This window comes from Athene cunicularia, assembly GCF_003259725.1.
Source record: "Athene cunicularia isolate RWA chromosome 3 unlocalized genomic scaffold, athCun1 chr3_part1, whole genome shotgun sequence".
Classification (NCBI taxonomy): domain Eukaryota; kingdom Metazoa; phylum Chordata; class Aves; order Strigiformes; family Strigidae; genus Athene; species Athene cunicularia.
In genome coordinates, this window is record NW_020799097.1 from 15,258,933 (window position 1) to 15,281,252 (window position 22,320).

Here is a 22,320-nt window from a genome sequence, read left to right on the forward strand (position 1 = left end):
GAGAGTGTGGTAGACTGGTTAAGACAGCTCATCTTGACCTGAAAGTGCACAAGGACCTTGGGGCTAGATCTGTAAAAGGATTTAGGTCCATATGACTTAAGATGGTAAGGAAAACCTTACTCCAAAACTGCAGTGCAACCCTTCTGACTGGCTATCACCCAATCTTGAATGCACTGAAACTCACTAGGTGCTTCCAAGTTTGCTTAGTACAGCTTCTGAAAGCTCTGTTTCTATAGACATCCAGGACTTGGGCAACTGATTTTAGCCTGGTTTCTACCAAGGTCCTTAAGGACCCAGAATGAAAGTGTGACTCTTTACAGAGACTCTTAAAAGCCCTCACAGTTAAGCACTCCAGATTTAAAACTGCCAAAGCACGAAATGATGGATTTGATGCCGATGGAGTTCATGAAAGGGAATTTAAAGTGGATCAAGAAAAATATTTTATAATGGTTTAATAATCTAGGTCTATATCCCACAGCACTTTTCAAGCTTTCAGCAAGATTGCAGGCACCATTTTGGAGCAAGTGAACAGAAAAAGAAGCAAAGGAAAAATAAATAGTTTTGGCAAAGCCTCAAAGCAGGTCAGTGGCCAAAGCGAGAAAAGAATCCACAAGGACCCAGTGCACACTTCTGACTGCATAGCCGAGCACAAGTTTACTGGGTTAAGGAAGAGCAGGAGGTTTCATCCTCACATTGCACAGCTGCTGCTATGTTGATTCCTGGGTTCTCTTGTTTCAAACTTGAACTGGACATAAGAACCCAAACTGGAGGGTGGTATTGATTGATTACTGTTTATTAAAAGCAGCTTATTTTCTCAAAGATAGGAGTGCTAATGCTTACTGCTGTTCCACAAATTGCTTCAATACTCCAAGCAGTGTGGCCTGAGCAAGGCACAGCTTCATCTTAGACAAGGATATTAGGAATCACTGTAAAGGTCAACATCAGAGTTTGCACAGTCTGTCAGATGGATGACCTTACAAAGTGTTTTCTACAAGTGTGATGTGATTCTTTGGACAGTCTTGAAGCCATTTCAAAGATTCTTTGAAAGCCTTATTTTTATATGAAGGCAACTGAGCATTTACGCAGAATAAAACAGAATAATCCACTGCCTTCCTCTACAATAAAAAATTGATTCCTCTTAGTATGATAAAACCCCATGTCTCTCAGGCTCATTGCTGAAACCACTCTCACTTTAACATCTTAAACCCATAACCGAAGACCTTTTACCCCAGATAAGAGAGTGTTTATACCAAAGGATCATCCTTGATAATGAGCAAAAGAAACAGCTTATTGGTGACTTGACAGTTTTGCTTCATGTCTCCCTTTCCGGGAGAAAATACAAACTTAGTATCAGGATATCTTCATTATCTCTTGACAGCAGGACCAGAAGTGTAAAGAATGCTAATTCACCAAATTTTAAAATTGGTGGTGTCTCTCTCCCATATATGGCCATAAATATAATTATCCATCTACCTTATCTGTGACTAGTGGTAGCCTCATGCTTTCCAATTGTCTTCCTGGTTGACTAAAGACAAAATGATGCTCCTTTGACTTTGGAATGATAAAATGCAGCTGGATTTCTTCTCCCAGCATAGAATAGGAAAAGGCAAATGCATGCAGAGTAGATTCATAAAGCTGAGGATGGGAAAAAATAGGATAATTCCAGTGGTTAGAGTCAAACTACAAGGTCTCAGTGTAGTTAATACACATTTATAACATTAACAAAAAGGCTACAATCACTTACTGTGTTGCATTATATTTTACCTCATGCTTCATGAGGTGTTAAGCAATGCCCCTTGGCTAGGGCATACACTAAGAAAATTGTAAATTAAACTCTTCCCTCTTTTGAAACCATTGTTTCAGCTTCGTCTTGCAGATAATACCAATACTTACAGAACACTCTTGGCTTTCAGAAATACACATAAAACCCAGTATTTGCATTGCTAATACCTTCTTCCTCAGATTCTAATAGGCGGGAAATTAGAAACTTACTCTGAATAATATCAGTCTCTATGCCACATATAGACTAATCTATGCTGGGCTACTCCTCTATCAGAAGTCACATCTTTTGCAGTGACTCAGGTGAAAATGTGAACAAGTCCCAGTGGGAAAAGCTTACTGGGAAAGTAGTTTTAATGGGTAGTATACATGTACAATGAAGATTACAGCAGTGAATACACTAGTGTAAATGAGGCAAGGATCAATCCTCGGACATTCTCAAACCTGCAGTCTGGTTAAGGAAGGCAAACCTCAAGAAATAAAAAAATCCGTAGATCAACTGCTTTTAATACATACATACAACTTCTAAGCCAATTCAAATACAAGTGAATGCACACAAAACTATGTTTGGGTTGTGTCTGCTTTGGTTTCCGATCTGCAGACTAATATCTGGAAATCTTTACCTGGTACCTGGGATTGAAACCCATATACTGATGACACTGTTCACAGTGATGGTAGGTGTTATATGCTGCATACTTGGACAATCTCATCCTAGTTGTTTGCCGGCGTGTATACATATCATCCTGTCTCAAAAAAAAAAAAAAAAAAAAAACACCTTAAATGTAACATATATTCAAGACTAGACTGTATTCCCTTGTGACAAACTGTTTCTGTCACTGTAATTTGCTTCTAGGAACAATGGCAGGATTAAACACATGCAAAACAAATTATGAATTCATTCTGAGCATAGTATGTTTTATAAATTGTTATGTACAGTAAAGGGGACTACAAAGAAGTATCTGCAAATTCATGATTATGATAATTCTGTACAGATTTCACATAAAGCTAAAGTGGAAACAAAGCCAGAATATTAAAATTATTGTTGCTGTCACTATTATTGGTTGAATGCTTGTAAAAGCAGTAAATAATAAAAAACAGTCTTATAACAGACATTTGTCATCCTGTGGAGGACATCACAGTAGAATATGTGAAATTAACTTGGTAAATTTATTGCTGCTGCAAAAAAAAAAAAAAAAAAAAAAAGGTCTCCTTTTTGAGAGAAGGAAGATGAGATAAAATTTCTGCTGGAAAGGACTTTTGTTATGTCATCTGACCAAACCTTTCACTCAGATTTGCAGCATCATATCAAGTTGTTCAGAGTCATTCCTTGTTCCATTAAGTTTTGAAAATCACTGAGTGGAGTTTTCAGAGTCTCTCTGGGCAACCTGCTCCATGGGGTTTGACCACTTTTATTCTAGAAATACTTTTCACACTATCTAATTGTAATTTCCCATGTTGCAACTTGTGTCTGTTGTCTTTTGTCCTTATGTTGTGTATCTCTGGTAGTTTGTGTCTATAAATTCCCATTCAGAAGTTGAAGACAGCAATCAGATGCCCCTGCTAGACTTCTCCAAACCAAACAATCCCAATTCTCTTCTATTTTCTATCTATGTCACGTTCTTCAGGCCTCTATCCATTTTAGTGGCTACCCGCTAGACTCACTTCTGTATGTTAATGTTTTTCTTGCACTGGGAAGCCAAAAACTTGACAGAATACTCCAGATGTGGTCTTACAGGTGCCATGCATAGGAGAAAAATCACTTCCCTGCTTGCTAGATTTTTAGTAAGCCACTAACCCAATGGAGAACTGGTGATTCATGTTCAAATTGTTGCCTAACAGGATCATCAGGTCACCTTCCTCAAAGCTGCTGTCTATATAGCTGGCCCCAGGCTTGGACAAGTGTAAGATCTTGGATTTATCTTTGTTGAATTACATGAGGTTCCTCCCTGGAGATTTCATTCCTCCAGCCTGTCAAGGTGGTTTTGAATGGCAGTGCTACCTTACTGCATATGGACTGTTCCCCTAATTTGATATCATCCATGAACGTGCTGATGTTGCATTCTGTCCCTTTGACCAGGCTATTAATGGCAATCTTAAATGGCATTTGCCTATCAGTCTCTCTATCTGTATTGTCATGAATACCCAGCTGTCAGTCAGATTTGTGCCACTCATCACATTTTGAGTTCAGTGGTCCAGCCAATTTCCCACCCACATTACAATCCACCTATCCAAACCATCTCTCTCCAGTTTTGGCTATATGGATGTCATAGAAGACAGAGACAAAAGCCTTGTTGAAGTCAAGATGAAACCACTGCTCTTCCTTTGTCCATAGTGCCAGTCATCTCATCATAAAATGCAATCACGTTTACCAATCATGATTTGCCTATGATAGATCCATTCTAGCAGCTCCCAATCACTTTCTTGTCCTTCATGGGTCTGGACATGGCTTACAGGAGAGTTTGTTCCATAATTGTTTTGGGGACTGAGGGTAGGCTCACTAGGCTGTAATTGCTTTGATACTCCTTCTGTCCTGTAGAAGAAGCGCATGGCATTTTCCTTTTTCCAACTATCAGGAACCTCCACCAATTGTTGTTACTTATTAAAAATGACAGACAGTAGCCTCACAAAGATGTTGGCCAGCTCCCTCAGCATGCTTGGATACATCCTACCCAGTCCTGTGGGCTTGTGTATGACCAGCTGGCTAATTCAAAGGACTAACTCACACCTCAATACTCCATGAATCTACATCTGGACATATGCATCTCATGCTTTCTAAACTTAAACCAAAACCTAAAAACTAAACCTATAAACACTTTTAAGTACATAATTAACTTTACTCACATAAGTCATTTCATTGCTACAGAGCAGGATAATGCTACTACATAAGAACATTTAAATGCACAGACTTAATGTGGAAACAGAGCTTTATAAATGAAAGACTACCTATATAATATTCCATGAAACATTTATAAGCCTTATACTTTGGTGCTTCATCTGACAAACTTCAAATCTTGTTTCACTATTACTTAGTCAAGTGCAATTCTGATAATTTCACTCAGTTTAAATGTTTAACAGGATTCTCACATTAAAAACAAATAAATACATTTATGTGTACCAATCTAGATTTTTCAAATACTAACCTTCACTATTTATAGTTTGAAGTTTTGAACAAATCAGGCTTGCATCTTCATATTTAGGGTCATGGATAGTGTAGTCAAAAGGCATCTTCTTAAATGTCTCCAAATCTGGCCACGTATCTCCAGGTTGATGGTAGTATTGATCAGATTCTTCTTTTATGTCTATGATATTATTGAAAAATAAGAATTCATGTAATTACAGTTTTTAAAGCTCTTCACACTCCTGTAGATGTTTTTGCTACGCCTACTATTCCTGCAACCTGTTTTCTTTCACCATTCTAAGGAAGAAATATGATGCATCTAGAGGTACACTTTTGAACAAATGTACCTCATACCTCAACGCAACTCTGGCTTTTAAACCTTTGTTTTCAATTTAAGACCGCTGTAATCTTACTGGAGCAGTTGGTGGTATTATGAAGAAAACAAAGTCAAGAGTCTAGTAAGGCTAATCTTCCTGCATTCAGGCATTTGGAGTCTTTCCACTGACCACCACATTTGTGAACTCAGTTCAGGAAAGATATGTTACTCTCACGGAGTAAAAGAAGCCCTTCTAAAGCTTCAGAAATTGCAGTATTAAGTACAGTGTAGAGTTAAAGTCAAATGCCCCTTCTAGTGGTAAGACCAGAGTAATCAAAGATAATTCACTTCAGGGTAAGAGAAAAATAGTAAATGGTATTGGCATAATGCGCAGTGAAATCATGACTTTTTCTGAAATAGGTTGACTGACATAAAAACCCAGATGTACACAAGTCCTTACAAAATACTTTTCTACTTTTGTCAAGAGGATGGAAGATCTGACAAAAGTAAAATGGACAGTAGTGAGGAGTTCAGTTTGGAGGTCATCTGTAAGCTGCTGTAAAGGGCCATAACTCCATGTCTATGAGTATAAACTAAATTATTATTTACAACAGGTGGGATCCTGACTTTTGGCACCCAAAGTATGAAACTGATGTGGAATTAGTCAGATATTGAAATTATCTTCATGCCCTGACTGAGTTATCTCTGAAAACCTGCCTGAAATACAAAGGACTGCTTGCACAAACCTCTCCCCCATCAGACTGGTCACCTTTTCCACAGGTTTTGCCATAAACCAAGATGTCTCTTTCTCAAGCACAGCTCTGTGTGGAGGAAGACTTCTGGGTACTGCCCCAAACTGCCCTCAGAGACAAGAGCAGAGGCACAGTCCCACAGTAAAATGGCTGAACAGCTTCCAGCAAAGGTCTGATGGAGACACTAGGCAGGTAGCACCCACCTGAGTATGTCTCTACAGCTGACTGTGGGCATGCTTTTAGTGCAGAATTAGACATATCCCATAAAATATCACCCATATTTTTCTATGTAATCCAGCCCTTAATTACAGAAATACATCTGGAAACACAGGGGAGTAATATACTGTAAATAAAGGAAGTTTGGGCTAAAATTAGCTATTAGGGAGCAGGAACAGTTTTCCTCCATCATGTAGACTTGTGTACTCAGAAAATATGACATTGCTCCTCATGGTATAAATCTGTCATAATTTCACTGATTCTTTTGATATAGTTTACCACAAAAGCTCATTCAAATTCTAAACTCAAACCTAATGTCTGGATATCATTTAATATACATAAATGTTGTTTATTATTTTCCAAGAAAAACAGAAGTATGTGGTTTTCTTTCTGAGAGGAAGACTAAACTCTAAACGATGAGTGAAATAATAAAATATTCTTAAGTGTCAGTTGAAGATCACACAAAAATTTTCTTTAAATATTTCAGTAATGTAAATTAATTGCAAAGGTAAATGGCATAGAATATACAGACAACTACGTTTCAATTTAACATAACCATTTATAGTCACCAGAAGCAAATGCTTTTATATCAAGTACTTACTAATGTTGATTTCTTCCTCATCATAAACATCCACTTCTGTCAGTCTAATCAGCATTCGGGACAAAATACTGAGGAACTGCAGATAAGCACCTGTTTTTCCTATCTGTAAATACATAAATTAGAAAATACAAAAGTAAACTTTTATTTTTCAACATGTTACTTTTTCACATACCTGGAAATTGCAGCTGCAGTGAAATGGAATATTAATACTCAGTGCTTGCATATCCCTGTATAGGTCCTTGGCATAAATTAAATGATTAAAGGCTCAACAGTTTTGTTCTCTCTATGCAGGAAACTAATTTGGAGAATATATTTTACATCACAGTTCTAATTTACAGGCCCACAGATGAGAATTTTCTCTCCTGATGTTGTAGATTCTACATAGGCAATGAACTTTTAAAAATCCATATAGGCTCATAAAATGTTCCAAAGAAACTCCTCAAACTACATAATAATGAACAAATTACCTTAACCTTTTCATATTTGCATAATTGACCAGTACACTGACTGCTATTGAAGTTCACTGAGTATCCTGAAGAACGAAGAACTGGTATGCATCCGTAAGAGAACTTGTGCGGGCCATTTCCACTCCTGGAGGACATGGTATATGTAACAATGTGTTGTTCCACCTCTTGTGCTGAAAATATATAATTTCCCTTCCATTGTATTAAAAGTACCTTTTTAAAGTCTCAATTTTAAAATTAAGATTATAACTTTCTCCTTTTCTACCCCATCAACACACTATGAATGTTTTCTCTTCATTACGCCAAATAGTATTGCTGCCCTTTTATAGTTTTTCAGCTGAAAGGTATAAGCCACAGCCAATTATTTGCTCAAAGGATTGTTGTGTGTCTTCCACATAAAGTTTACTGATGATAACATGAAGTAAATAAGATCATATCAAAGCAGACAGCGTTACAAACCATTACACTTGAACAGGAAGCAGTACACAATGGGTTTCAGTGAGAAATAAGAGACCAACAAGCTCATGTCACTCTCACAGGAGAATGACCACACCGTGAGAGTGTGTGTGTGTGTGTGTGTGTGTGTGTATACTTCAGCCTCAGAATGGCACTCATGTCCAGTTGACAAGATTAATGTCACACCTGTAGGGGAGGTTGACATGTAGAGCAGTTATAACACATTCTGCTGCAACTATCTGATTTCACAAAGTGGTATCAGATTTTGGACTAAGTTTACATTACTACTTAATTGAAAACCCAGATTCACTGCCATTACTGCTAGGACATGGCAGAAATGTAGGGTGTTGAATTACTAAACATAATACTGAATATACTATTTTCCATATCTGTTAAGTGAAATTTTCATTTTTTCTCAATATTTGAGAAAAAGAGGCTTTGAAGCTTAAGCAAGAATAAATAAAGATTTTTTTTGGATCAAAGTTCGGCATCTGTTGTTCTTAAGAAATCAGACTGGACTTTGAATAATTGTTTGCCAAGGGAACTCAAAGGGAACTGTTATCCCTGTTGAGGGTCAAAGAAGCCCTTCAGATACACATGGCAGACCATGTGATAGCACATAGGTCTCTGTTATCCAGGAGTAATACAGAAAAATGTGACTTTGAATAGAGGAAATGATAGCATGGACCATAGTCATCCCATGGACCAGCTGTTTCTAACTCCCAGTCTGGGTTTTCATATAAAATCCATTGAGACTAATGAGAATCTTTCTACTGACCCTGGAACAAGGTTCTAAATTTGACTGCAATGGCTACTGATTGGTGAGCTAAACAAAAACATCTTATCTTCTCACATCTGAGGCAAACCTGATGATACTTTGTCCTAGAAGAAAATACTTTCAGTGTTTTCTCTCATCTGAGATTACCTTTATACGCCCCTATGAACATAGCATTTTAAAGCGCCTCTGATCATAATTTCATTAAACACAGGGTGGCCTGACAGATTAACAATTCCCTGTTTTCAAACAAATGAGAGATTATCTGTTGAAAGTACATAACTATTTCCCTTGATATTGGGTACTTGTGTGAAAAACTAATTCCTAGTCTGTTTGAAGTATATACTTAGAATTGTCAACAGAGCAACAGGACGAAAACCTTACTAGTTTTTTTTTGGTAACCATTTAAAAATTATTCTACCAAAATCATGTATTTTTCTTTCCCTGTGGGACCAGTCTTCACCAATGGTTTTCACTGATGTATCTGGAAGTTACTAGGCTACTGCTACATATTGCTTAGACAAAAGGTATCAGTTGTCAATTGACTCAAGTATACACACAGGTCATGAGTCAAAAATGTTAGAAACCACAGGACTGCAAGTGCTAGTCCCTAACCACTAAACTAAAACATATGTAACTATGATATTCCATGCATCATATCTTATCCTCCATCTGACAACTACAACAAAACAGAAGATCTGCAAAGAAATTTTTAAACTGTATACATGATTGTGCTGTAGCTTTACACGTCTTTAGAGAAGCTTAGTACAATGCTGTGTTGCTCCTAAGTGGTGACTCTGGGCTTAAGCATGATATAATATATTAACAGTTACGATGACTGGTAAGGAATTACTCTGAGCAAGGTGTTTTTCTCAATGTCCTGTCTTTGCTCTGCATGAAAATTCTGCAAACAAGTTAAAAGAATGATGGAACCTGGAACCCGGCTGCATTTTTACATTCCTGAAACAAAATGTACATGAAGGGTGCTGCTACTATGGACAGCTCTGCTTGCCAGAAATAGGTTCCTCAGATATGTGGCAGTGCCCAATGCTTTAACAGATGAGGCACTTAGGGGCCAATATTCCCAAATAATGGAAGCATTTCTCTAATTTGTTTTTATCTACCTGAATTTGGAAGACAGAAGTCTGATGAAGCAGACTTGGAAGAGGAAAATTCCAGAAGAGTAAGAAATAAAAATCTAAAGTCTTGTGAAAATTTATGATAACTAAGGAATTTTGCAGGAATCATCCAAAGGATGATTTGACCCATAAAAAAAAATATGTTTACCCTGCTGCTCTTCATTCATGAAGAGTGTAGCTGTAGTGGAGCAAGAGGAAGGCAGATGAATTCAAATTCTTCCTGCAGAAAATTCAGAAGGTATGAAGATCTAGTTTTTGTGTCAAACACATACACTACCTATGAGGAGTGGAAAGTGTTCCAAACATTTTGCCTACTGAACTTGTTTGCCATAGATATCAAGGATAAACTGAAAAGAGTCTCCCTGTCTAAGAACCTGAAAGAGATTTCAGTCAGAGAAATTATATGTGTGCCTCCATGCTTATTCGTGGAAATGGCATCCAAAAGTGCTGTTGCAGCAGGTTTTTAACTTGTTCCAGACACTGGACATCAGGACCACTAGAAGAAATTTATTATTCTTACATGTTGCTATAATATATCATCTGATTTCAGTCTTCTCATTCAGAGAAATATGGCAAAAGGGGAAAAAATTCCATAAAGCTTTTCTATTTTAATTTCAAGATGAGATAGTTCTTCACATACCATGGCAATGGTTTTCAAACTGTGGTCTGTGAACCAATGGAGATTCACAGAAAACATGCCAATGGTCCACAGGCAGCTGGTCAAATGGTGTTGGCTCTTCTCCTTGTTTCCACTTGCTACATTCTTCTAAAACACAGCTAACGATAGATATAGTCTATATTTCCCTAATATTTTTCTTACATAACCTGGATGGTATATAAGCCCATTGTAATAAGATTTTAATAGGAGGAGAGGAAAACCAAATAATACGGCCACTAGTTTTCTTCCTTACAAAGTGTCTCAGAACATGCTCACTTCATTCCCTGGCTGTGGTGCCACAGGACTGAGCCGTCTCACAAGCAGCTTCCATGTTTAAGGAAAATGATACTTCTAAGTTGTATTATCTAGTTAAAAAACAAAGGTACAAAACCTTGATTTGCAGTTTGGAGAACTTCAAGATGAATGTTTCTAAGAAAAATATTTTAGTGAATTTAGGCTTCCTTATAGTAATTATCCTGGGTGTACTAGGGACTGGATTTCCAGACAGAGATATAATACATGTTCATGGTGGTGCATATTTACTCATACTCACTAACCAGTGGCTTAACTTCGATGATGTGAGCTATAACTTAGAGATAAATATATGGAGCTACTCTATGCCTATCCAGTTTTTGCTGCATTTCCTAAAGCCTCTTGTAAAAATAATGCATGTGTTTCCTTCCAATGTCCTTGTAAAAATGCATCAAGTCTTTCAGCAAAACATTTTGACCGGTACAAAGGGTAAAATGTCTCTGTGAGAAAAGGGTGAGTGTAATTTATTACTAATTACCCTGACAATGAGAATTATAATTTTGATTCACTAATGGACCTAGTTTTCTTCCTCTGTTGATTTTTTTATTTTAAGCAACAAATTGCTTCCTGATTTTAATTTTAGTAAAGTAATTGCTGCCTGATAAAGAAAACAACCACCTCCTAACTTATGAAAAGATAGTACTCTGGCAGTCTTATACTTTGGCCAAGATATCAACACTCAGATAGGTGCTGTCTAATAATTGTTTTTAAGTTCAGCTTATATTTATTCATGCATTAAGCCTTAAGTCCATGTAAAATGTTGATATTATCAAACACATGTGAGTAAAACCTATTTCAGGAAAATTATTTCTTCCCCAAAAGAGAAGAGTAATTCTAATTTCTGTATATTTTACTGTAGCAATTCCCTAGAAGAAATGCTGTATTGTTATACCTTAAACCAATAAACAGTCAACTTACTTTTACAGCTCTTTGTTTGATTTGCAGGAGATTTTAGTAATTTGGGAAGTTGAAATGGTAAAGAAAGCAAAGCTGCTGACTTTTTCCACATACTGAAATTAATGTATACCCCTAAATTTTGATCTTAGGAAGAAGATGTGATACGCCTAATTTGATATGTGTGAATTTGTTACGTATAAAACTTATATTCTTCAGAAAGAACTGAGGAGAGAAATGAAGAAATTAAAGAAATTAATAAACATGTGAAGAGTGTCCTTTAGGAACTGATCTATTTGTATGACCCCATGCAAGACTAGGAAATAACATGCATTGTGGAGACAGCTGGAGAAGAGATGGAGTTTTAAGTAAAAGAAGTGATATCAAGGCTGAGATTCACTGCTGTAACAGGGGGTCAATATTTAAACAAAAAAAAAAAAAAGGTTTGGTAGTGAAAAGTGGTGAATACCATGCCCTGAAACAGAGCTGATGAATAAATAAGCTGCCTGTTTAATTATAATTAATTAAATGGCAAGTACCAAGTGCGTGAAGCATCAAAACTTCTTCACAGGTATGTAGCATGTTTGCAGAACCCTCTGAATGACTCATCTGAGAATCATGGATTTACATTTGCGGCCCATAACCAAATGAACAGCAAAGAAATATTTACTTATCAGTTAATCTGAATATTTAGGGTGGTTTTGGGAATAGTATCTTTGTTGATTTTATGTGTATGCATATACAATTCTTACAAAAACTGTCAGAACCTGTGTTTTATCTTGAGATGGAAATTAATAACTTCTCTCTTCCAGAATTTATTTGGTTTTATGCTGCAGCTGAGTATGAAATTCGGTATCTTGACCACATAATACCTCAATCTTTGGCAAACAGGGACAATTTAGATCAAAGGAATGAACAGTGAAAAACTGTTCATCAGAGTACTTTTATGAATTACAGGTTACTGTAAATTTGCAGGAAGTCCCAGTATGAAAAGCCCATTTATGTTCTTTCTAGTCTACTGCACAATAAATATTGGTGTAAAATGGAATACAATCATTTAACAAATAGCAATGTACAGTTTCCTTTTGCAATGCATGGGCAGAGAAGAGTGGATCATGAGGCAAGTTAAATCAAATTATATTTGGATTAATTCTTTGGGTTGGCTTTACAGTAACTGGCAATATGGGTCTTTGCTTTGGTTTGGATTTATCTTTTTTGACTTCTGAAGTTCACAGGACATATGTATGTTCTCAGTAGGCATGGTATCTCTTCTTATCCTGTTGCTTCATATTTCAGCAGACATGAATCCCAGAATCACAGAACCACAGAATCGTCTAGGTTGGAAAAGACCTTGAAGATCATCCAGTCCAACCATTAACCTAACACTGACAGTTCCCAACTACACCAGATCCCTCAGTGCTATGCCGACCTGACTCTTAAACATCTCCAGGGATGGGGACTCCGCCACCTCCCTGGGCAGCCCATTCCAACGCCCAACAACCCGTTCTGTAAAGAAATGCTTCCTAATATCCAGTCTTAACCTTCCCTGGTGCAATTTGAGGCCATTCCCTCTTATCCTATCACCTGTTACTTGGTTAAAGAGACTCATCCCCAGCTCTCTGCACCCTCCTTTCAGGGAGCTGTAGAGGGCGATGAGGTCTCCCCTCAGCCTCCTCTTCTCCAAACTGAACAACTCCAGTTCCCTCACCTGTTCCTCATAAGACCTGTGTTCCAGGCCCTTCACCAGCTTTGTTGCCCTAAGAGGCACAATATTACCTTTAGCATATAACATGTGCATTGAACTAGGAGATACCTTGCTCAAAGATAAGTGCTAACATTCTTAGATAATTTAGAAAAAAAAAAAAAAAAAGGAACTTCTTAGAACTATACTCATTTTCATGTATCTTTTCAATGTAATTTAGATCTCTTGGCTCATCTACTCATCTTGGAAAGATAGCTCTTCTAGTGTAGAACCGGACTTCTTGCATGTATTATTTACAACAACTTCTATTTCTGTCTGCTGTGTGGAGGAAACTGAGAAAATAGTTACAAATTCCCAATTGTCTTCAGATTGTTCATAAGAAAGTGGTTTTGTGAAGATCTTCGATCTTTATTTAAAATGTATATGCATTTTCAACTTTAACAAACTGAAATTATACAATAAATCTATCTCTTGAGCAAACTATCTTTTAAAACATTTTAATGGAGAGAGACTGACAGAAAATGAACACTGCTACAGCTTCATCAACTTCAAACTCAGGCTAACAGTAAAGAAAGGAAGATTATTTTATTAGAAATGGTTAGGAAATAAAACATAAGCAACTTACTCTCCACCAAAAAAAAAACAAAACCTTCAAGTATGAATGATAATAACTAATCTATTTCTTCTGAGATTATGATAAAATTAAACAAAATAAATCAGTGATAATACCTTGTTCTTATATACACACCTGTGGTGGCCCACTCAGCAGCAGCCTTCTTGGATGAAAGGTGTCCATTCTGCCCTCATTTCTATTGTTGTAGTCCATATGGATTGGCTTGGGAACCGTCCATTGGCGGTAGTATAGAGACTGCTCCGTGCAAGTCATCATCTTACTCATAAGAGGACGAAAAGAACTTGCCCACATAACAGAATGATAAGGCAAGAGTGAAGAAGATTTGGGAAGTCCACTGCTGTCCGTAGAAGTAATAATGTCATAAACCAGTTTGGGCAGGAAAACTATAGGAGGCTGTTTTGATGCTTTGGTCATGGAGCACTGAGAGGTCTGTAGGATGAAGGAGTTATGAGTAGGTGCAGAGGAGGAAGAAGAGGAGGAGAAAGGTGAGGAGGATGATGAGGTGATGGAAATTTGGGCACTTTTAATGTTTTGTTTAATATCCAGCTGTTCAGTTACCAGTGGCAAGTGTTTGCTGATTGTTGTTTGTGCCCCCTTGTCTACTTTCTGCTTCTGCCTTTCATAGTTATTTGTATTTTCTTCAGTGCTGTTGCTTAGGACTTGGTGGGGGGATTTTGCTGTATCCCCTGATGCTATTAAAGGAGGAGATGACTCACTGCAGAATGCTGTAACTAAAAGAAAGTTTGTATTTCAACACAGTGCAACTATCTCTGCTAGTCAATGGCATGGGTAAACATGGATAGAGTATTCAACAAACATTGCAATCCCAGTCCTGTTCTTGCTTTCACCTTTCTCATACAAGAAGTCCTAATGGGACTAGTTTGGGGTATACATCTTAATGCTGAAAGTGGCTTTTAAAGCACTGAAGTGCATAGGAAAGATGTCAGTGATTGTCCTGTTCTCTACTTCTCTCATTCATTCCTTGCTTGAAGTGTTCATCAGATACTTTCATCACGAGACAAATAAAAATTACTGAAACCACTGTTTAAAAGAATGTAATAAAATAAATATTCAAAGGTTATAGCCCCATCAGACTACAGAAGTGTCTACAGACTGACATCTAGAAACAGTCCTCTGAGTCAGCTCTGAACTGACACTCATGTGTCTGCATCGCTACAGCATGTAGTTTAATCTAATAAAACTTGGCTCTCAAGTCTCTGGTGCTACATAAGGCATTAATGCATTCATACAGCTTTGGGTCAGTTCAGAGCACATACTGAACTCACAAATGTTGGCCTTGAATATGTCATGTAGATATACTCCACAGCTAATTGCTGATTTTCTGAAAGTGGTCTATTTTTACCTTCTATATTCTAACTAATAAGAGTTCTTGAAAGTTTAAGGCCTCATTTTAAGTGGTTCTGAGCATCTTTAATGCTTAGTGAATTCCAAAGAGGAGATGCAAATACTTCACAGTCTTCAGAGTAGACTCAGAACTGGTTGAAGAATCAGTCTCCACATGATACTAGGAATATTTATCTGAAGCTAAACATAGATACACACGGCTTTCCTCTCATGGTGAAAACAACGGTCTTGGTTCTCAAACAACTGCCCGTATTTTGAAGTAACAAAAACGCGTCATTTCTCTTGGTCTCAAGACATAGTAAGATATACTCCAGCTGCATATTAATCTAAAATAGCCAGTAAAGGACATTAGCAATAAATACAAAAATATCACCAGCAGTATGAATGGCTATAAAAAAAAACCCACTGTGACATCCTTCAAAATACCTGTATCCAAGAGCGCAGAAAAAAAAGAAACGAAAAAACATTTCTTTAACCACAGACAAACTGAGGCCACAAAGTCACAGGCATGCCACATGGACACTGGAACTGATGAACAGCCCAAGTTTAAAGAAGAAAATATTTTGAAAATTAAAGTGTTGATGAAGCTTATCCAAAAGTTTTCAAGAATTTTGTCCTTTTTTAACCACCAATGTGCCTGTAGAAAAGAAATCATGGGCCAAATACGCACATCACAATGTTGAAAACTACAATTAGATCAAAATGAATATACTGTCACTGAAAAAACCCAGCATGATTTTAAATGCTGCATGAGATTGCAACTTCTAGGAAGTTACAGTACAATTTATATTCCCCATTTTTATTCAACTCTCCTCTTGATATTATCTGCATAAAAGAATGCGAAGAAATTTATCAAAGAGATGTAGTAATTTGCCTCATGCTTTCTACATCCCTTCGCAGATTAAAAAGGAACCAAAGATTTAAAAAATTATCCACCTCTAAAAGAGCTTTCAAACAGTGCAAAATTAATGAGTGAACATTCCAGAGACAAAACAAAAAGAAATATACCAATGAGGATGAGCATACTTTTTCTCCTATAGATTTTCAAAAGGTTTTTTAAAAATGTGAAGCTTGTTTTCTTTTTCATAAGTTGTCATGGCTTCAGCGAGCACACTCAGCCATCACAGTACTAACTGAGCATTCATACCCCAGTAGCACATATTAAAGAAGTGCCTGGTTTAGGCACCCTATCCTGTGATTATTTTTCAAGCAAGAAAAGATCTTATTTCTTATATTTCAGAAGTCTGATCCTTATTTGTTTTAAAGTTATCTTTAGTGATCCCATTAAAATAGGCTTTACCAAAATCTTAGTGGATTACGCCTTTTATTATTTATCTAATAATCTGAATAAAAGGTCTTATTTATGTCCTAAATGTAACTTAATAGAGATGATCTTAAGGTCTTACTGGAAGCTTTTGAAGAGAGAGATGAAGATGCAGAGTCATGGGAACGAGATCTTTCTCTTTTCATAGGACTTCTCTTTTCTGAAGTAGAACCTGTTTCATGAATGGTAGTAAAGGGAAAACAAAACCAAAATATAATTAAAGTAAGCCTGTAAGAAAGCAAAGTTACATCGTCAAGATACAAGTAGGGAAAAGCCCACAAGAGTTTGTGTGGGTTTTGTCCTCATTCTGACTCTATTTTCAGTATGGAGTATCTGTTCCTACCATGCAATATTGGACCAGCCTATGTCCTAATCTAACTATGCTGAGCTGCCGTAGCTTCACCAAATCAAGGCTGCAGCCAGGAGCTGGTAATTTCTAGGCATGTCTCAACCATGTTTTCTTTTTCTACCCATGTCTTATTTTCCTCACTAAACCAGTGTCAGGTAAACCAACAGCCAACAAGCTCTATTTTGTCAGTATGTTATGAAATTACATCCTACCTCATACATTACAACTTTACAGCCAGATTATACCTCAGCTTTTGGTGACGAAAATCTACATTTGGATGGCCACCAAGGATATTCACTTGAGGTTCCTAGTTTAGGCTTCTAAGTTAAAATGCTTGTTTCTATACAGTCTTACCGTGGTAAACAGAAACCTTAGCACTGCCAGCAGAAAAATTAAGGCTGTAAGTCTATCTCAAGTGTTCTGAATTGGACTCTGGAGGAGCATACAAGCATAAGCGGCCTTACAATTTAGACACCTGACAACTTAGATGACCATTTGACTCAGATCACATACAATCTCGGCATGCTTCAACTAAATGGACAGAAGTACTCATCACATCTAAAGTAGCCTCTGTTGTAGACAGTCTGAGTATGACCTCAGCTATTTCATTCTTCTATGTAAAGTACATATCCAATTAAAGTAAATATTTTTGTTCTGCTTGTTCTGCTATCCTCATTATCAATGAGTAAGAACTTAATAGGTGAACAGTAGTCAGCTATCTTCCTCCTCATAGTATAGAAAAGGAAATGAAGGCAAGAACTTGAGATTTAAATAACCTATTGGGATAAAAATCCGTTGTTTTCCACAATTACAAGGCACAATAGACAGTGAACAAAAATGTAAAGAACTTAATAACTGATAGTGCCCATCAACTATCATTCAAAAAAGACCCGAACAGTTCATGGGTAAATTATTGTTGGTTGTTTATACATTTATATGTTCCTAATTGCTCTCTTAAGAAATTATAAAGTCACCACACTAACTACACTGTCAGTTTGAATGAATGGACATTTTCAAGGAATACTCAGAAGTTACTATGTTCAGATATATTTTCTAGCCATACTGTTTAATACCTTACAAACTAGAGACTACTCAGCTGTACTATATGCAGTTTCCTTGGGAGGAATCTTCATCATTGTCAGTGTGTAAGCATAGGTTGGGTATCATCAGTCAGGGACAGTTTAGGTGGAGCTGCCCCTGCTGTGAGAGAGGGGATCTGGTCACCGTTTCTCAGGTGGCAAAGCGCACCCTTCCCTGCTGCAGCGAGGGCAAAACAGTAGCAGAGCACTCCCAGCAGTGAGCATCACTAGATGTACCCAGTCAAGCTCCACTTCACAGGTGCCAGAACATATGAGGCAAAGGACGTACAGAGGGAGGGGAGAGAAGAGAGCCAAAAAAACAGAGAGAGAACAGATGCAGCAGCAGATCTGCAAGAGATTAAAATGGTGCAGCAGCAGCAGTCCCCAGGCAGGGAGGGTGAGAAAACACAGGTTGGGTGAGATGAAGCAAATCTGAGGAGCAGAGTTCACTCAGTAAAGCTAACTCTAGAAACCCTCACCAAGTAGGTATCTATACAAGCCTGCTTTTTCTAATACAACTCAATCATTTTACAGCTTCTTTTATTATCACTACTAATAATACCTTCCGTCGCTATTTCTTCATCTTCATTATCAGTGCTGCTTAGTTTCTCTGGGTCACTTTCTAACACATCATTCACAACTGCTTTTTCTGTGTGAATTTCTGAGCTCACAAAGTATGCTGCCAAACCAAGTTCTTGCTCCAAGGTTGTCCTTACCAAAGAAGATGAATTTATTAAACGTAGGTCACAGTATCTCAGTGATCTAGAGAGAAACAAGAGGGGCTCGTATGAAACCTCACTCTAATCTACTCCCTTATTTCTTTTACAAACACAGCCAAAGGGGAATTTTTTCATAATCTGCTTAAACTACAGATGAGATGATAGAACACAGTATATCTTCCATACTTAATAAATTCACCACTGTGGTGCATACACTTTTATTTTTTTTAACCCAGTTATGCAGCTTCATCTAGTGCACTGAACATTAGCATCAGCATAAGAAAAAAAAAAAAAAAAAAAGTATTTGGGTTCTAAACCTAACACACAGAATGGTATTCAATTGAACACACGAAAGCATTTAGTGCCCCAGGGCATCCTGTCATTCCAGAAGACACTGATCTCTCCACACATCCTGTAGCACATACACAGCATCATGGGGATGTCTCAGCTACCCTAGGATATCTAAAGCAGCTATACTTTTTTTTTACATACCCTTATTGTCTCCTCTAAACTAGGAAAATCATAATGTTTTCTGAGGTATTTATATATTACTGTAAAAAGGAAATTATCATTAATGACATAGGGTTTTTATTTATGATATAAAAACTGCCAAAAAATAGGTAAAAAAATCTTGACACTGAAACCTGTTTTCTTCTCCCACAAGTAATTACGCAGTTAATCTTCAGACATTTGGTAAGCAATGGACAGAACACTGCCACTGAGAAAATACTGGATCTTCTTACCGTGGCAAAGACTCCCCTTGTGGATCCATACCACTAAATATCAATATACAAGGCAAACCTTCCAGTTCCAAGTAAGTCTGTGGCCTCCAATCTACATCTTCAATTTTCTGCCAGACCTGTACAACGTAAGAAACACTGTTTGACATATCTATATGGCACAAATAAAAAACCAGAAATATATACTTTGATCATCCATTATATGAATCGTTTCGTACAGTGGATGGATGTTCCACCAAGGGAAGGCACAGAGCAGAGCCAATTTCAACATAGGCAGATTGCACAATTCCTACAGCATTACAGGTAGCAATCTGCCTGATGTAAATTTGAGGAAGTTGGGACAGTATGTTGGCACAGTATGGAAAAGCCTCCCAGCTTCCCAGTTGCATAGCACTGGGGCCAGAGCATAGGTGGGCAGAGTGTACATGGTACAATGGACAGTAAAGCTGAGTAGGAGCTTTGGGGGAGAGAAGAGTTCAGAGGATTGCTTCTTGTGGCAGATAATGTATGGATGTCTGAGTCTAAGGAAGAAAATGAGGCAGGAGTGAGCTTTTTCATGTTAGAAGAATAGGGGAAAGCTGGAATTGTTCAACACTCATTTGTCCTCATTTGCTACCCACTGAAGTCTTCTGCTCTCCCCAAAATCTAACCGTTTTCCTGATAACTTCATGAGAAGTTCGATAACTAGATCTATTGTTTGGCTGTTTAACATCAGGCTATATTGCTTTGCTCACACCAGTCAGTGTTTGCTCCAAGACTGATCTACAGATAAGGAGTACACAGTAGGACCAACAGTACAACAACTCAGCCTCTGACATTTGTACATGTACCACTATTACGTATGTCAGAGAAGACAATGAGGATGTGATTCAGAGCTAATACTGATTTTTCAGAATAAGTTATGCCTAATTTACAGAAGCATTACGCCCTGGATCTCAAATGACTGCATCTGACGTATTTAATCAGACACGGTACAGAGCATACCATATATATTACACCATCCTAGAATGTGAATACATTTTTCCTTTGGTGATCAGATGATGGTAATTTTATGAAAAGCAAGGGAGTATCACAGGCTTTTCTTAAACGGATGACCACAACTCTGGATCTAAAGGATATAACTTAATCCATAAACCAACATGGTCCAGAATGCATAAAGTCCTGAGCTGTGAATATCAGGGTACTCTAGGCACCACTGATTTGGTGCCTTCATGCCACCTGCTGGTGACAAGAATAATATAACTCAGCTGGTCACTGATGAAAATCTGTTGGCACTCTGATGATTTTGAGAGAAAATTCTGCTAAAACTGTGGCCACTTTATTTGGCTTTTTTCCTTATTGGTCATGGTCCCTGTAGATAAAAGCAGTTCAGCTGTTTGGGAGGGTTGTTGCTAGAAGTCAGGTTCTAGCCATATTAGTTAATACTTCACTGAGTATTAACCAGAGGTAGGACAGTAGAGGTGTCACAGACAGTATGTCTAAAAGATAAAAGTCATGCTCCTTATGGTACGTTGTGGGTTTGTTTGGTTGGTTGGTTTTTTTTTTACTGGTAAGACCCACACTTCAGCTTATGACCATAATTCTCACCAGTAAAGTCTCCCCACCTACCCATCTAATGAAGCTTCCCAGTATATGTCATTCTGTAAGTTACCTTTAGTTGCTCCACAAAGTGCTTCCCTATTGTGATTCCAGAATTAGGATTTCCCAAGATTATTTCAAAGTTATCTTCAAGAGCTAGTCTTTCCCTTACATTATACAGACGTTCATATGCCACTGCAGCCAGCGGAGTACATGGAATTCTCAACACTACCATGAGGCCATGACCACTAGGACATTGTCTTGAAGAGTTTATTAGGTTTTGGGTGATTTCCAGAGTTTCAACTGAGGTGTAATTCTTCATCTGAGAAAGACCACACACTGCCATCATAGCTGCAGAGTAGTGTTGTATGAGGACAAAAGTCCTTATCACTGCACTGTGTAATCTGGGGAACCTGAAATAAATGGTGAATTAAATAGTGAAGTAGTAAAGGCTAAAGTGAAAAAGCTAATTTTTCAACATATAGTAAACTCAGGATTTTATCCTGTAAAGAATCCTTCATATCTAATATACAGCAGAAACTCACCAAATTGCAGTTGGATAGCCTTTGCAATGTATCATTTCACAATCAGAACAGATGTCTCTACATTTCTTAGTAAAGATTTACTAAGCAAGTAGTCCAGTAAGGTTACATCACTTTAAGTTACCAAGACTTTACTGGTGTTACAAAATTTATCACAGAATATTTTCTAAGGCACTCAGTAATATCATCGATCAAAGTACTGTGAGAATAGTACACTTCGTTATGTGTTATTCTTAAGGGGGGGGTGAGGGGTGTTTCTCTTTTATTCTTACTGAAGCCCTGAACCAACTTACTCTTATTTCCAAGAGAGCTGAATCCAATGAGCACTCTAACTTCCCAAGCCCAGGTACACCCTGTCTCAGTCCCCAGTCAATGGAAGGGAGAAATGTGGATATGCAATATGTTCCCGTGTTCTGGTTTTCACAGAAATGAAGCCCAGATGCACAATAAAAAGAGCAACTATGGCTTGCTTAGAAAAGTGTTGATATGCATGATCAGAGCTCCAAAGCACCCTGAAGGAAACCCCAGCAGTTAAGTGTGTATGTGCTCAGTCTACCAGTTAGCAACAGAAATTCACAAGATTTTACTTGTCCTGTCTCATTCTTCTTACAGATCCCAGAGTTCATCCACCGCTGCACGCGTGCACATAATGTGTCACTACTCTTTTTCAGGATTCTATACTTGCTTCATAGAGATCAAGCAAAACTGATTATTTATTTTCAAGATCTGATGATGCTCTGAAGTTTTTATCATTGATTTAAGTGTAAAGCCACAGTGATATGTCCACTTCTCTTTGTGGTCCAAGTAC

General features: G+C 37.6%; 1 protein-coding gene across 1 annotated transcript in view; it reads right to left on the reverse strand.

Annotated features, from left to right (window-relative positions):
• Window positions 1-22,320, reverse strand: part of GREB1 (growth regulating estrogen receptor binding 1) — a 103,913-nt gene that overhangs the window by 11,704 nt on the left and 69,889 nt on the right. The window contains exons 18-27 of the mRNA XM_026846506.1: window positions 21,044-21,383; window positions 19,396-19,511; window positions 18,496-18,695; window positions 16,588-16,677; window positions 13,931-14,547; window positions 6,783-6,885; window positions 4,920-5,078; window positions 4,231-4,309; window positions 2,403-2,526; window positions 1,474-1,635 (exon numbers count right to left, since the gene is read on the reverse strand). Coding sequence (XP_026702307.1) covers window positions 1,474-1,635; window positions 2,403-2,526; window positions 4,231-4,309; window positions 4,920-5,078; window positions 6,783-6,885; window positions 13,931-14,547; window positions 16,588-16,677; window positions 18,496-18,695; window positions 19,396-19,511; window positions 21,044-21,383 — 1,990 coding nt within the window. The remainder of the gene's footprint in view (window positions 1-1,473; window positions 1,636-2,402; window positions 2,527-4,230; window positions 4,310-4,919; window positions 5,079-6,782; window positions 6,886-13,930; window positions 14,548-16,587; window positions 16,678-18,495; window positions 18,696-19,395; window positions 19,512-21,043; window positions 21,384-22,320) is intronic.